Source organism: Myotis brandtii, unplaced genomic scaffold, assembly GCF_000412655.1.
Source record: "Myotis brandtii unplaced genomic scaffold, ASM41265v1 scaffold612, whole genome shotgun sequence".
NCBI lineage: Eukaryota > Metazoa > Chordata > Mammalia > Chiroptera > Vespertilionidae > Myotis > Myotis brandtii.
In genome coordinates this window covers 3,563,145-3,577,788 of record NW_005370328.1, presented here as the reverse complement: position 1 = coordinate 3,577,788, position 14,644 = coordinate 3,563,145, and the positions used below count along the sequence as shown (strand labels likewise).

Sequence of the window (14,644 nt, the reverse complement as noted above, 5' to 3'; positions counted from 1 at the left end):
CACATAGTTCCACACATTGTTTTTACCCGGAGAATCGACTAGAGAGCTATTTTGAATTATTTATGTTAACCATCTGTTCCCTGCATATCATATCTTCCAGAACAGACAGATCCCATGCCCTTCCGACTTGAGCTACCACTACTTCTAGACGAGCAGCTGTTTTCTTATCAAAAATCCATACTGAAGCCATTTATCCTAAACTGGTGAATTCCATTAGTATTTCCAGGACTCTAGCTGGATGAATCTGCTTAAATAGCATTCTCCTTAAAAACAGGTGCTTAAGTGGCTTATCCCAATTCTATCATTTAACAATAGTACTTAGGAAGAAAAAACACACTCCAGATTTTCTGCTAAAACAAAATAATAGGACTGCTTTCATTTACTACTACTTTTTGTTAAGAAAACAGCACGCAGTTGTTGACATACGGTACTTGTATGGCATTGCCTTGCTCAGAGAGTGGTCTCGATCTAAACTGTTTTAAGTGGAATTAACAGTTTTTACAATAGGTTAATGATCATAATTATAAAAGGACACATATAAATAAAACTGATTTTTGATCACTGTCTTAATTGCATCGGGCCGCTGTAACAGATTACCACAAATTTGGTGCCTTAAAACAACCAGAAAGGTAGAAAATCAAGGTGTCCACAGGACCTTCCTCTCTCTGGATGCTCTAGGGCAGTGGTCGGCAAACTGCGGCTCAAGAGCCACATGCAGCTCTTTGGCCCCTTGAGTGTGGCTCTTCCTAAGCCTTAGGAGTACCCTAATTAAGTTAATAACAATGTACCTACCCATATAGTTTAAGTTTAAAAAATTTGGCTCTCAAAAGGAATTTCAATCATTGTACTGTTGATATTTGGCTCTGCTGACTAATGAGTTTGCCGACCACTGCCCTAGGGGAGAGAAAAATGCCCTTGCTTTTTCCAGCTCCAGTTGCTGCCAGTCTTTCTTGACTTCTGACCCCATCACTCCAACCTCTGCCTTCGAGGTCACCTTCCTCCTCTTCCCTATGTCATCTCCCTTCACCTCTCCACTATAAGATCATGGGGATGGCCCGGCCAGCGTGGCTCTGTGATTGAGTGTTGACTTATGAAACAGGAAGTCAAGGTTGATTCCCTGTCAGGGCACATGCCCAGGTTGGGGGCTCGATCCCCAGCAGGGGGTGTGCAGGAGGCAACCAATCAATGATGGCTCCCATCATTGATGTTTCTATCTCTATCACTTCCTTTCTGAAATAAAAAATATATATTTTTTAAAGTTGCAATTTTTAAAAGATCACTGGTATAGCCTTCAGAGCCTGTTTCAATAAACCAGATTAATCACCCCATGTTGTCAAAGAAAAACTTGCTACAGATAAATTAAAAGGGCAAGGAAGGTCGTATTTAAAACTATTAACATGGAAGAGAGAGATGGGTCTCAATTCAGCTTCAACAAAAGGTGGTAGAAATTTTAAGTGCTGGATGCAGTGGTCGGCAAACTCATTAGTCAACAGAGCAATGATTGAAATTTCTTTTGAGAGCCAATTTTTTTTTAAACTTAAACTATACGGGTAGGTACATTGCTATTAACTTAATTAGGGTACTCCTAAGGCTTAGGAAGAGCCACACTCAAGGGGCCAAAGAGCCGCATGTGGCTCTTGAGCCGCAGTTTGCCAACCATGGAGCTGCTGGAGGAAAAAAAATAGCAGAGGACAAGTTGGGGGGGTGGGGGGTCAGCCAGTGGTACCAGGTCATCTGTGTTTGCTAATTGGTGATTAGTGGGCTCTTATCTTCCCACAGAGGGTGAGAGATGGGCTCGCTCTCTTTCCCGATGGTTATATTTCACAGGGATGGCTCCCAGGTCCTTGAGAAAGACATTCCCGGGTTGTAAACCTGTCTAGACGCTGGGATAAGATTTACATCTCGAAGGGGCAGAGGGAGAATTTACAATTGCAAGTTTCCTCAAGTAAATGCTCTCAGTAAAGAGAAGTCAGGGGCTGCCTTAGTCCGTAGGGACTGCCATGGCCAAAACGTCCTCGGTAGTGTGGCTTACAAACAACCAAAGTTCATTTCCCATCGAGGTGGCCCGTGAGAAGTCCAAGTTCAGACCCCAGCAGATCCAGAGTCTGGTGAAGAGCCACTTTCTCAGTCTCAGATATTTGTTATATAAGCAACCCCATCACCTTGGGGGTTAGGATTTCAACATATGAATTTGGGGGGCAATACATTCAGACCATATCAGGGACCTATATTCCAAAAGAAACCTGTCTTAAGGTTTAGTCTCGCTGAAGGGACTATGAAGGCCATCTTGGTCAAGGTCAAGACTTAACTTGATCATATCTGCGAAGATGTACTTTTCAGTTAAGATCACATTTATAGGTGCCAGGGAATAGCATGTGGATATTTTTGGAAAGGCACTCGGGACAGAGCTTGTAAAGGAGAACCACTCATGGTATCTGAACTTTTGGCCCAGTCTCAACATTTTCAGCATCCTCCCTCGTGGAAAGACGTGGACTTTGTTATAGTGCATTAAAGACACAACAAATGTTTTTGGCTTGGGTCTGGGGAAAGAGTAGGTGTTCAACAAATGTATTTGAAAATTTTTAGTTTTAAATGTTTTTTAAATGGTATTTGTTTTGCTGGTAGACCAGACATTTATGTCATCAGACATCTCCAATCAATTCCATTTCACATACTAGAGGCCCAGTGCATGAAATAGTGCATGGGTGGGGTCCCTCAGCCTGGCTGGTGATCAGGGCTGATTGGGGCTCGCCGGCTGGGGGAGGGGGAGGGAGGGACCATGGGAGGTTGACTGTGGGAGTGCACTGATCACCAGGGGGCAGCTCCTGCATTGAGCGTCTTCCTCCTAGTGGTCAGTGCATGTCATAGTGATTGGTCGACTGGTTGTTCCGTCAACTGGTCATAATGGTTGCTTAGGCTTATATAGATGATTGGTACAGCTACATTTTTAGGTCCAGATCTTGAAACTTGACTATTGTCATCTAATAGATGGCATGATAGAAATTCAAGGCAGTAAGAAAAATGTAGCAGACAGTTATGTGTTCATTCTTTCTTTTTTAAAATATATTTTTATTGATATCAGAAGAAGGGAGAGTGAGAAAGAGAATCATCAACGATGAGAGAGAATCATTGAGCGGCTGCCTCCTGTGCGCCCCCTACTAGGGATTGAACCTGAAACCTGGGCATGTGTCCTGACCAGGAATCAAAACGTGACCTCCTCTTTCATAAGTCAACGCTCCACCCCAGCAGGGCTGTGTTCCTTATTTCTATCTGTAGTTACATCCTCCTAGTATAAAGGGAAAGATTGCTATACCAGTTCAGTCAACTTTCTACCAACACAAAACTGACAAATGAGATAATGATAGCTCAGAGATTCAGTCTTTTTTCTTTAAGTGTGGGTTTGTGATAGTGAAGAAAAACATCAAAGGGCTTAGCAGCATTGTTCTCTACTCCTCTTGCTAAAGCTCTAGAGTTCAGCTCAAAACTCGGACATGATCTATAAAGCAAGCAGGATGGGAGCCAGGCTAGGGACCACAAAACGCAAGGAGCAACTTAACCATGAGTCTGGTATTTTTGTTCTCTTCTTTGCATTTTATTGCCTTTTATATCACCAACTGCTAGGTGTGCAGATTCAGGTTAACCTTAATAAAACCGACCATTGCAAACCCATTATTCCCCTTTACAGAACAGGAAACTGGGTCACAGGTACGGCGAGTACCCTCCCCAAGGTGCCTGCATGGTCCGGCTCCAGAGTATCTTCGTTGAGCTACCACCCTGCCATGGAGAAAGCAGACATTTGCTTTAACATGATCACCAGCTGATATTAGATAAGGCATCTTTCTCACTGCAGATCCGTTTTCCTAGAAAGATGACTCACTTTATATGCAAGGCAGACATTACCTTGTTTTCGTTGAGCGGCTCCATGGGAACGTTTAATTAGATTGGCGAAAACTCGGGATTCTTTTTGGCCCTTTAAAATAGGGAAGTAGATCATTAATAAGGGCCGCTTGTTGTCTCAGACAGACACTGGGTTGAGGGGTGTAGACAGGAAGGAATGTCAAGATGTGGGTTGCCATAGCCATGCAGAAACCTGGGAATATCGCATTTAAGATTACAAACAGTCTCCATGAGTTCTCAATATAATTATGTTTTCTTTATGATTTTGCAAGGGTGTTAATTGCCTGGCTAGTCATTAACTTCCCCAGGTGACTGTCAGGAAATGTAATCAATAGGAAGAGCTTGAGGGGGGGAGGGGGGGCCAAGCTGTCGCGGCTTCTACGCCCCAGATCCCCTTCTCACCCCTGGCAAGGCGTCGCTGTTTTAATAAAATGAGCAGGTGTGAGTGCAAGGGTTACTCTGAAAGCCACCATCGAAATCAGTTCATCGCCCGGCTCCGAAAGGAACACGTAGCCAATCAGAACTTTGAAAGATAATTGCCTCATTTCCAGACTTAAATACATTACGGGCCTCCTGCTAGTGTTGCACCTGGCAAATCTACTTATTAAAGTTATGAAGGGGAAGAGTTTGCTGAGACATTTTCAATATTATGCTGACATTGGAATAAAAGGAAGGAGAAAGGTGGGTGTGATGTAATTCCGTCGATGCCTGCTCAGGTCAGGATATATCATTATTCCCGCGGAGCCGATAACCAAATTTCATCCATGGAAATATTTCAGATGATTCTGTACGAAGTAAAATCTGCTGAAGTTAAATGCATTTCCTCCCTTATAGGTCTTAAAGTTCCCTGGACTTTTTTATTACTCAGATATTGGCTTATCATTTAGGCTATCCAACTTAATATTTCTTTTCCACCCAGTCTGTTTTCTTTTGGCTTCATAGTGGCTTCCTATGCGTGTATAGATACTGTGTGAGTAATGGGTGTGGGCTGGAAGAAAATGAAATTCAATCTCTATCACAGTGCTAGCAAAACAATTATAGGTGTTCCGAGGCATGATTAATCTTCATCAGCAAGCAAGGAAGATGCGGAATCAGGGGTCCAACTTTGGGCATCCATATTTTAACCTAATTCCCTAGACATGTTCTCCACTCTTTCCTAGATGCCATAAATATAATAAAACGTGGATGTCTGATTGACAAAAATGTGTGCTTGCAAAGTGTGATGTTATAACTGCTTATATGAAAGGCTATTGCACTAAGTAATTGTCTTTAGAATCCAGAGGGTTATAACACTAACAATTGCAACAGCAACCACTGGTGTTGAGAAAGGTAGTAAACACCTATTGCATGCGGGAAGTTACAAATCTCAATTTAATACAAATGGGGAGACATGATGTGTGCTAACGTACTATGTGCAATGTACAAGCAGCCCTACATGATATCCCATGGTCCCCTGTGATCCAGGAATTGCAGGTGCATAGTGCCATATGCAAAACCTTAGGGGAGTGTGTGTTACAGAATTTATACTATTTCAGGGTTTAGAATGATAATGTGATACAAATACGGCATATTACATGACATGCCAACTTATTGGTATTTTGGGAAAGGTTTGTTTCCAAAAGAATTTGGGCTTGGTTGACAAATGAATGATAAATCCTTGCTTGCTTCTCAGAGTTTCTTGAGTTTTAGTATTGTAAATATGGGTGGTGGGACCTATTACCAAGACTTATTATTCTTCCTGACTTTCAATTATTTGTTAGGTAATTTAAAAATTTTTCATTAGAAATATGTATCAACAAGTTACAGATTGGGCTTTTTAAAATAGTTTGACATCGTAAATATGGGTGGTGGGACCTATTACCAAGACTTATTCTTCCTGACTGTCAATTATTTGTTAGGTAATTTAAAAAATTTTCATTAGAAATATGTATCAATAAGTTACAGATTGGGCTTTTTTAAATAGTTTGACATTGAGTCGTAAAATAATGAGACACTCAGATTTGGTTGGATCTGGGTTTGTGGTCACTGCATAACCTTGTCTCTGCTGACTGCCACAGTGGTTGTATCTTGGGAGAGGTACACTGCCATGACAGAGACCATATTGGTTGGCCGAATGGCCAGCTGGTGGGTAGTTGGAAAGGGTGCCAACAAAGCTATCTTTGGTGATGCAGGCACTGGTATTACTTGGAAGGGAGACACTTGCCATGAAGTTGCAAAGCGAAGCCTTTAGTGCTGACTGCCACAGTGGTTGTATCTTGGGAGAGGTACACTGCCATGACAGAGACGATATTGGTTGGCCGAGTGGCCAGCTGGTGGGTAGTTGGAAAGGGTGCCAACACAGCTCTCTTTGGTGATGCTGGCACTGGTATTACTTGTAAGGGAGACACTTACCACGAAGTTGCAAAGCAAAGCCTTAGCGAGATGGGTTGATTGTCGATGGATGTGTTTGGCTGCGTGGTAAAGAAACGGATAAGCTCTCTTTGGAACATGAAAGGGACAAAGTGGCCCGACTGGTGTGGCTCAGTGGTTGAGCCTCAACCTTTGAACCAGAAGGTCACAATTCAATTCCCAGCCTAGGAGGGAAGCTCCAACCCCAGTGGGAGGCATGCAGCAGACAGCCCATCAATGATTTTCTCCCATCATTGATGTTTCTAACTCTTTCCCTCTCCCTTCCTCTCTGAAATCAATACAAATGTATTTTTAAAAATCTGGGTGAGCAATAGATTGTTGTTGTTTTAAGCATCTAGGATTTTTGGAATGATTTGTTATAGCAGCAAAATGTCGCCTCTCTGGACAGTTACAAGGCATATAAGAGATAGATTAGATAGATGATAGATAGATAGATAGATAGATAGATAGATAGAAAGAAAGAAAGAAAGAAAGAAAGAAAGAAAGAAAGAAAGAAAGAAAGAAAGATGGATGACAGACATTGATGGTAAATAAATACATAGATTTCTGGGATAGATAGATAGAAAGAAAGAAAGAAAGAAAGAAAGATGGAAGACAGACATTGATGTTAAATAAATACATAGATTTCTGTTCGTTTTCAGTGTCCTATAAAAGTAATCTTTATGCTTCCTAACGTATTGTAGAATCTAAGAAAATTGTAGTTTGTAATATATGAAGAATTGTTCCTAAATCTCTCTTAACTATATTGACTACATTTGTACAGAGAAGCAATATTTCTGGCTAAGGTCTAATGTTTCCATGGCCCATAAAATACTACATTTGTACAGAGAAGCAATATTTCTGGCTAAGGTCTAATGTTTCCATGGGTTCCCATAAAATAAACATCCCTTGAAATTGAGTCTAGTTTTTTTTATTTTTGCTTGTTTGTTTTAGGATGAGTTAAGTAATGTATTGTGAACAACTGAAGTCCATTGGAACATAAAAATAAGTATATTTTCATTTTCGGTCCTTGTGTCCTGCCCCGGCCTATGACCGATGGCGAGATATTTTTCAGGAATACATCTCTGGTAAATCACCATCGTAATGCTTGCACAATGGTGTGGCACCCTTTATTGACCATTTATTTGGGAGCCTGAAATATTGGTTCCATTGTAGATCAATCCCTCTGATAACAATTTCACCGGCTTTGCAATTTGCTATTTCAATTTAATATCGCCAGTGGTGTTAGCCCTGCTATTACTTTTATTGCTTAGATTAGTATTGAAAATATTGTGGTGAGAGAGAAGTAATATTGCCGTGATTTTATTATGAGGCCACTTTTCTTCTCCACAACACCAGGACGCTACCCGAGCTTCGGCCTCGCCGCCGTGGAGCACCATTTATATCTTTTACGACTGGCTCTCGGGTTCTCCTCTAAGAATAGGAATGGCGCTTCTCAGGGCTGTGGTCCTAGCAGCTCACCGCTGGAGCAAATCAAATACACATGATGCTCCCATTTTGAAACTCAGCAGCACATTTTAGGGGGGCAAAAATCCAATGATAACTGTGTCAATGTTGTTTCTGTGCCCCGTGAAATTCCAAGATCATCTATGATGAAAAGGGGGAACATTATGGAAAGTTAATTCAACTTAAACTAACATGGTTTTTATCTTTATTGCTTATTTTCCCCTATTTTATTTTTTAAATTGCAGTTGACATTCAGTGTGATATTAGTTTCAGGTACACAGCCTGGCCATTAGATGTTTATGTAATTTATGAAAATGGTTGTTTTAAGTACGCATTAAACTTTTCATAGGAAATCACTAACCTTCTTTGACCTTCATTTTCATTGTTTGTTAAAAAGGAATAAAAACTCTAAAAATTGACAATTGGCCTTAAAAAGGGGTCGGGAGATGTGGGGTAGTTTCAGGCATGCTTTTCTCTCTGAAGAGAGAGAATATATCCAGGAAATGTTACTTGCTATGTGGAGATGAAGTAAAGTCTGTTCTTACCACCATGACCATAGCTTGGCTTGTCTGATACTCGATACAGTCTCAAATGAACTTGATCTCGTAGGCAGGTACTACTAATGTGTTCAGCAGTTTTTCCTCTAGATATCTCTTACAAGGCTTCATACCTGGGGAAATTTACTCAGCATCTCTAGTAACCATTTTATTTGTTTATTTTTTGTTTGTTTATGGATTTCAGAGAGGAGGGAAGAGGGAGCGAGAGAGAACATCAGTGATGATGCATGCCCCCTACTGGGGATCGAGCCCACAACCCGGGCATCTGCCCTGACCAGAATCGAACCGTGACCTCCTGGTTCACAGGTCGATGCTCAAACACTGAGCCACACCAGCCAGGTGCACGGTTATTATTTTAATACAAAGAGCGTAACAGCAATAACTACTGTGTAGAATGTAGAGAGTCAAATGCCTTGAACAGTGCTTGATACTTAAAAAATACTGACTGTAAATTTTCCTATTGCGATCATGAGCATATAATTTTAGTTTTGCTGATAACCAGTGATCACATGTGAGTGCAGCATAGCTTGATTCATTATTTATGAATACTCTCAAGTTTACATACAGTAATTTCACTACTTGGAACTCATATGGCAGATTCTCATCCATATGTTAAGAAATTAATATATGGTTTTTATCTCGCAGTGTTACTTCCAACCTGAATTCCCTTTATCCATCTTCTGTAATAATAAAAGCATAATATGCTAATTAGACAGAATGTCCTTCCGGACAAAGCCAGGGCTGCCAGGGAAGCTCAGGTCCCTGGTGCCAGAGGGAAGCTGGTGCCAGCAGCCGGGGGAAGGAAGGCCTATTCTTGCACAAATTTTGTGCATCAGGCCTCTAGTAGTAATATAAAAGCTTAGAAATGTAATACATCTTATTCAACTTTTCCCCCCCACAAGAGCCAAGTGTAATTTCATATTTTATATGATTAAGTTCAATATTACTTTTCCAAATTAAATATTTTGCATGCATTCGTATTTAGCTTTAACCATTCCTTCCTGGATCTTGTCAATTGGTCAAACCACTTAAGAAATATATACTTAATTCATATATGTGCAATGTGCCATCTTGGGCTTTTGGAAAGGGAGAACACAAAGAAAAATAAAACATTGTCCTAACCCTCAAGAAATACATAAAGATCTCTGCTTTTATATTCCCTTGAATCTATTATTGTTCTCATTTTTCTCTTCTAGTTGCCTCTGTGCAATGATCCCATAATTTGAATTAGTTTCACATTGCATCTCAATAAAACCAGCCCGTCTAATGCACGGTTATGATGAGATTGGATGTGATAATGTTTGTGAAAAGCCCAGCAAACAAAAGCACCCTTCCGATGTGGGAGATACTATTTTATTTCCCTGTCAACTCTCAAGAGTTTGTGTGTGTGAAGGCGGAGCAGCCATGCTTTTTTCCAGGCTTGGTTTGTGCAGGGCTGTAATGAATGAATGAGGCACTGCAAACAATTCGCCGAACCTTCCTAAGGCCCGTTTTCTCATTGCGTAATAGTACCCATCTCCTAGGAGCCTTGTGAGCATTAAATGAGATAATCCAGGCAAAGTTCTGAGCACAGCCCACATAGAAACACTGAATACAGTGGGGCCTTGACTTACGAGTGTCCTGACTAACGAGTTTTTTGAGATACCAGCTGTCTCTCGGCCGATTTTTTTGCATTGAGTTGATAGAGTAATTTGAGTTAACGAGCTCGGTCTCGGAACGAATTAAACTCAGTCAAGGCCCTACTGTACATGATAAAAACGAAAAATAATAGCTGGCCTTTATTACTAATTATGCAAAAGTCATGTTATTATGTTTTCATGGTAATTATCTATACAGGAAACCTATAAAGTACTATTACAGCTGTAATAATGATTATTTTTGTAGCGCTAATACTTAACTAGCACAGTGATTGGCTCAGTGGAAACAATAAATATTTGTGGCACTCTTGGGGACTCTGGACTATACTTACCTTCGAGGCCCCAAGTAGCTCTATGTCAGTCAGCATTTTTGCAAGAATAGAATCTGACTGCAGCAGAAAAGGAATTTATTTAAAGACATCGGGCCTGTTTATTGCAATACCTACGCCCACTGTGCCTCTAATGCAGCGGTTCTCAACCTGTGGGTCGCGACCCCTTTGGCGGTCGAACGACCCTTTCATAGGGGTCGCCTAAGACTATCAGAAAACACACATATAATTACATATTGTTTTTGTGATTAATCACTATGCTTTAATTATGTTCAATTTGTAACAATGAAAATACATCCTGCTTATCAGATATTTACATGACGATTCATAACAGTAGGAACATTACAGTGATGAAGTAGCAAGGAAAATAATTTTATGGTTGGGTCACAACATGAGGAACTGTATTTAAAGGGCCAGAAGGTTGAGAACCACTGCTGTAATGGTTAATAGCTGCTACTAGCCTCATGGAAATCGGGGCGCTCACCTGATTCTCACGCTCACAGGTGTGCCCAGTCTACAGAAAACAGCCAATGGGGTGTTCATCAGAGGTGCCAGCAGGCGCGCTTTGTACCAAAGCATTTACTGTTCTTTGTCCAACAAAAATTAGCGAATTCTTAAAAGCTGATTGAAAACTCAGTCTCACCTTAGAACATGTTCAATCAGCGCGCCTTGGGCATGCTGGGTGATGGAAGTGGAGCGTGATGAACAGTGGCTTCTCAGTGAAGGTCATTCTTTTTATTAAGGTCGTTGCAATGAGTGAAAGCAAGACCGGGTTAGTCCAGGAGAAGGGGCAGCCGTTTCTATTCTATAAGGGAAAGCAAGCATCCTTAGTGCTCACCCCAGTCCTCCCCTTTGTCTTCTAGTTCCTCGTGAGTTTGAGCCACACCGTCGACAATTGCTGGGGAGAAGAATCTCAAGGGATTGAGATAAGGCTCTGGAGATGGGCAGTTCTGCACCTTGTTTTATACATTACAATCAAAAGAGGAGACAAGGGGGTTACCCGAAATGCTTTGGTGATAGATTAGGGAGGCGGGAGAGAGCACAGCAGGGAAACCTCTGGGATTGGATAAGAAGTAAAATGATAGACACAGGCCTCTTTTATTTAGGTGGGTGCAGGATAGTTAACAGTCCACAAGTAACTCAGTAACAATGAGGGGGTGCAGTGCTTGTGCTTTGAGGGGTCCAGAAGAAGGAACATTAATTTGACATCCCAACGATATGTTATCGTTGATGCAAAATGACAGCAGGCTCAGTGAGGGTAAAGATTGACCTTTGTCAGGGAAGATCCCGACCTAGGACATGACTATCCACCATGAGCTGTTTTTTCATGACTTTAGGGCTCTGAGTTTGCAAGGCTGTCACACAGGCCTCCCCTGAGCCGGTCAGATTAGCATGTGGCCCCTTTTCGTCTACACTTGCCTTCCTAATCCATGTTTTTTTCCTAACGGTGACGACATCTGTCAGGCGTTGACATTCAACCTTGGGATCCAAGTTTGTTTTAAAGCCCTACAGCCAGGAGACATAAATGATTTCTTGAGCAAACCCTGTGGAAGTTTCTAGCACTCGGTCTGTGCTTTGAGAAGAAAGTGGGGGAACGTCGGCTCTTTAAGCATTCCAGCTCTATTTGTAGTAACCAGCGCACCCTCACTCAGTCTTTGAATTTTTCATGTCCTTCATTCAGTTTTATGTAGGCACTGTCCCAACTGCTATTTCTACAACAAGCTCTTCATTCTAGACCAGCCCAGGTGGTATTTCTGTTGTCTAAGTTCCACCCTTAGCACTGTATGGATTTAAAAAGCCTTTTCCACCTATGAGTGAGATCATGTGATACTTGTCTTTCTCTGACTGGCTTATTTCACGTAGCCTGATACTCTCCAGGTCACTCATCTGTGGAATCTAATGAACAAAATAAACTGATGAGCACATCATTGATGTTTCTATCTCTCTCTCCCTCTCTGTCTGAAATCAATACAAATAATATGTTTAAAAAAATAAAGACTCCCTGCCCCCCCCAGTCTAGGAAACTGAGTACATATTATCTCTGCTGCCCATGGAGACTGTGGCCACTGTGTCTGACACCAGCGCCTCTAACCAGCCCAGGCCCTTGGCTGCAAGTATGAAAAACAGGCTCTATCTGACCTCATCTGATAAGAAATTCATTTACAGATATTGGGCCACACACAGAACCTCCAAGCAAGCTATGGAAGCCTACTCTTGTGTTCCATAGTCAGGACAGAGTCTAAAATCTCGCAGGTTTATTTAACGAGATCATTACTGCGGAGGCTATGAGCGTGCCAGCGCACTAACCACCACCATTACTGCCACAATCACCACCTCCTAAGAAATGGCTCTAGGTGGCCTCTTCTTCTTTTTTTAATTTATCTTTATTGTTGAAAGTATTACAGATGTCCCCTGCCCCCTCCTCCCATTGGCCCCCTGCTCTCACCCACTCCCCAGGCTTTCTCTGCACTATCGTCTGTGTCCCACCCCCACCCTGAAACTTGTTGGTCGGTTGCATGCTTCAATGTCTCTGGATCTATTTGGCTATTATTGCATCAACAGTTTAAAATTCCAGCTCGGGGTGGGTACATCTGATGCATCTACTTTGTAAGGGCGCCTGGGCCTTGCGGATTTTATACTTACAGATAAAGCTCTGTTTGGGTAATTTCTCAAACACTGGAAGGGAGATTCATTAAAAAAAAAGGCAATCTAATGAAAGACAGATTAATTGGCTTACCATGTTATGAAGTATTTTAATGTGAAAATATGATGCTATAACCTATTTTAATATAAAAATATGATGCATCTTTCAGAGAAAAAGAAAACAGTCCGGACAAACATAATTTATTTCTAGGCAGCTACGAAGGGATTAGGATCGGTTTCTGATTTATACCCTTGGGAACCCATAATTTTGCTGCCTTATAAATTCAGCCAGTTCACAAGCAAGTGAACAGGCATGCCATTAACTTTATGCCCCATTATAGTATTCTGTCAATATCAGTGTAAACTCCACGCTCCTGGCGCATAGGACGGTTTAAGTAGACTTGCATGGATATGTGGCCACTCAAAGTCATACCAGTGGTTTAATGGAGAAGCTGAGAAAATTCTCAACTGAGACAAATCATTGAAATGATCCCTTACAAATGTTTGGAGAGAAAAAAAAATCTTTGTAAAAGTAAAACTCGACCCATTCTAGTCAGGATCGTGGAGTGAGTCAAAATGTGTATGTTGGCCTGGCCTGTGTGACTCAGTGCTTGAGCGTTGACCCATGAACCAGGAGGTCATGGTTTGATTCCCAGTCAAGGGCACATGCCCGGATTACGGACTTGATCCCCAGTGGGGGACGTGCAGGAGGCAGCCAATCAATGATTCCCTATCATCATTGATGTTTCTATCTCTCTCTTTCTCTCCCGCTCTCTTCCTCTCTGAAATCAATAAAAAATATCTTTAAAAAATAATAATGAGCTCTACTGGAGAACGTATTCAACGTCTTTTAATATAAGACACAGAGGGTAAAATTAGAAGCACCCCAAACCTTTTAAAGGGCTTGTACCTCAGTTAAGTTTGGAAAAGTGTTTGCCATCTGCTCTAAATTGTCGGACTGCAGCTTCTCTTTATCCCTCTCTCTCTCTCTCTCTCTCTCTCTCTCTCTCTTGTCTCTTCCCTCTCTGAAATCAATAAAAAATATCTTTAAAAAATGTGTATGTTGGTAGCACTTCCTCATGGATCCGATTTTCATTTCAGCCTTTACTTACTTTCTGCCCCTGCAGGATGGAATTTCCTGTCACAGCTTCTCTTCCCATCAGCGCTTCCCACTCAATTTCCCACTTGTTTATCCATCTGGCTTCTTACCTACTTAAGGGCAGTATTGCTGTCCTGTCAAGCTTTGCAGTGAATTTGTTTTTTAGGCAGATCTTTGAACCAGAAGAATGTAGAAGAATCCATACTATCTTCTGGGAAAACGTGGCTCTCAGGTGATAAGAAATAGCTTTATTAGAGGGGACCCTGGTTGGGCAATAACTTTGAAGGTCAGTGGTAGATACAGCTTGATGTTTATTTGTCAGCCTTGGAAGTACTTTCCCATAAGTATAAAGTGGATCAAGCCTGCAACCAAGGTGCATGCCCTTGGCTGGAATCAAACCCACAACCCTTCAGTCCACGGGCTGACGCTCTACCCACTGAGCAAACCAGCTAGGGCTGTAGAACGCCTTTGAACACATATTCTAAAGCAGCTCTGAAGAGAGAATCTGAATATTTAGAAATATGTGATCAACTGTATTGGTCAAGGTTTCCCGTGCCCATCAGTACAGGCAGAAACACAAATCAGGGCTTGGGCATTCATGGCTGGTTCCCTTTCACCCTGAAAATG

General features: G+C 41.6%; 1 protein-coding gene across 1 annotated transcript in view; it reads left to right on the top strand.

The window, feature by feature from the left end:
* The first annotated feature begins 2,000 nt into the window (after positions 1-2,000).
* Positions 2,001-14,644, top strand: part of LOC102257561 (BMP/retinoic acid-inducible neural-specific protein 3-like) — a 44,716-nt gene continuing 32,072 nt past the window's right edge. The window contains 2 exon segments of the mRNA XM_014528046.1: positions 2,001-2,108; positions 3,686-3,752. Of these exon segments, the coding sequence (XP_014383532.1) occupies positions 2,001-2,108; positions 3,686-3,752 (175 nt within the window).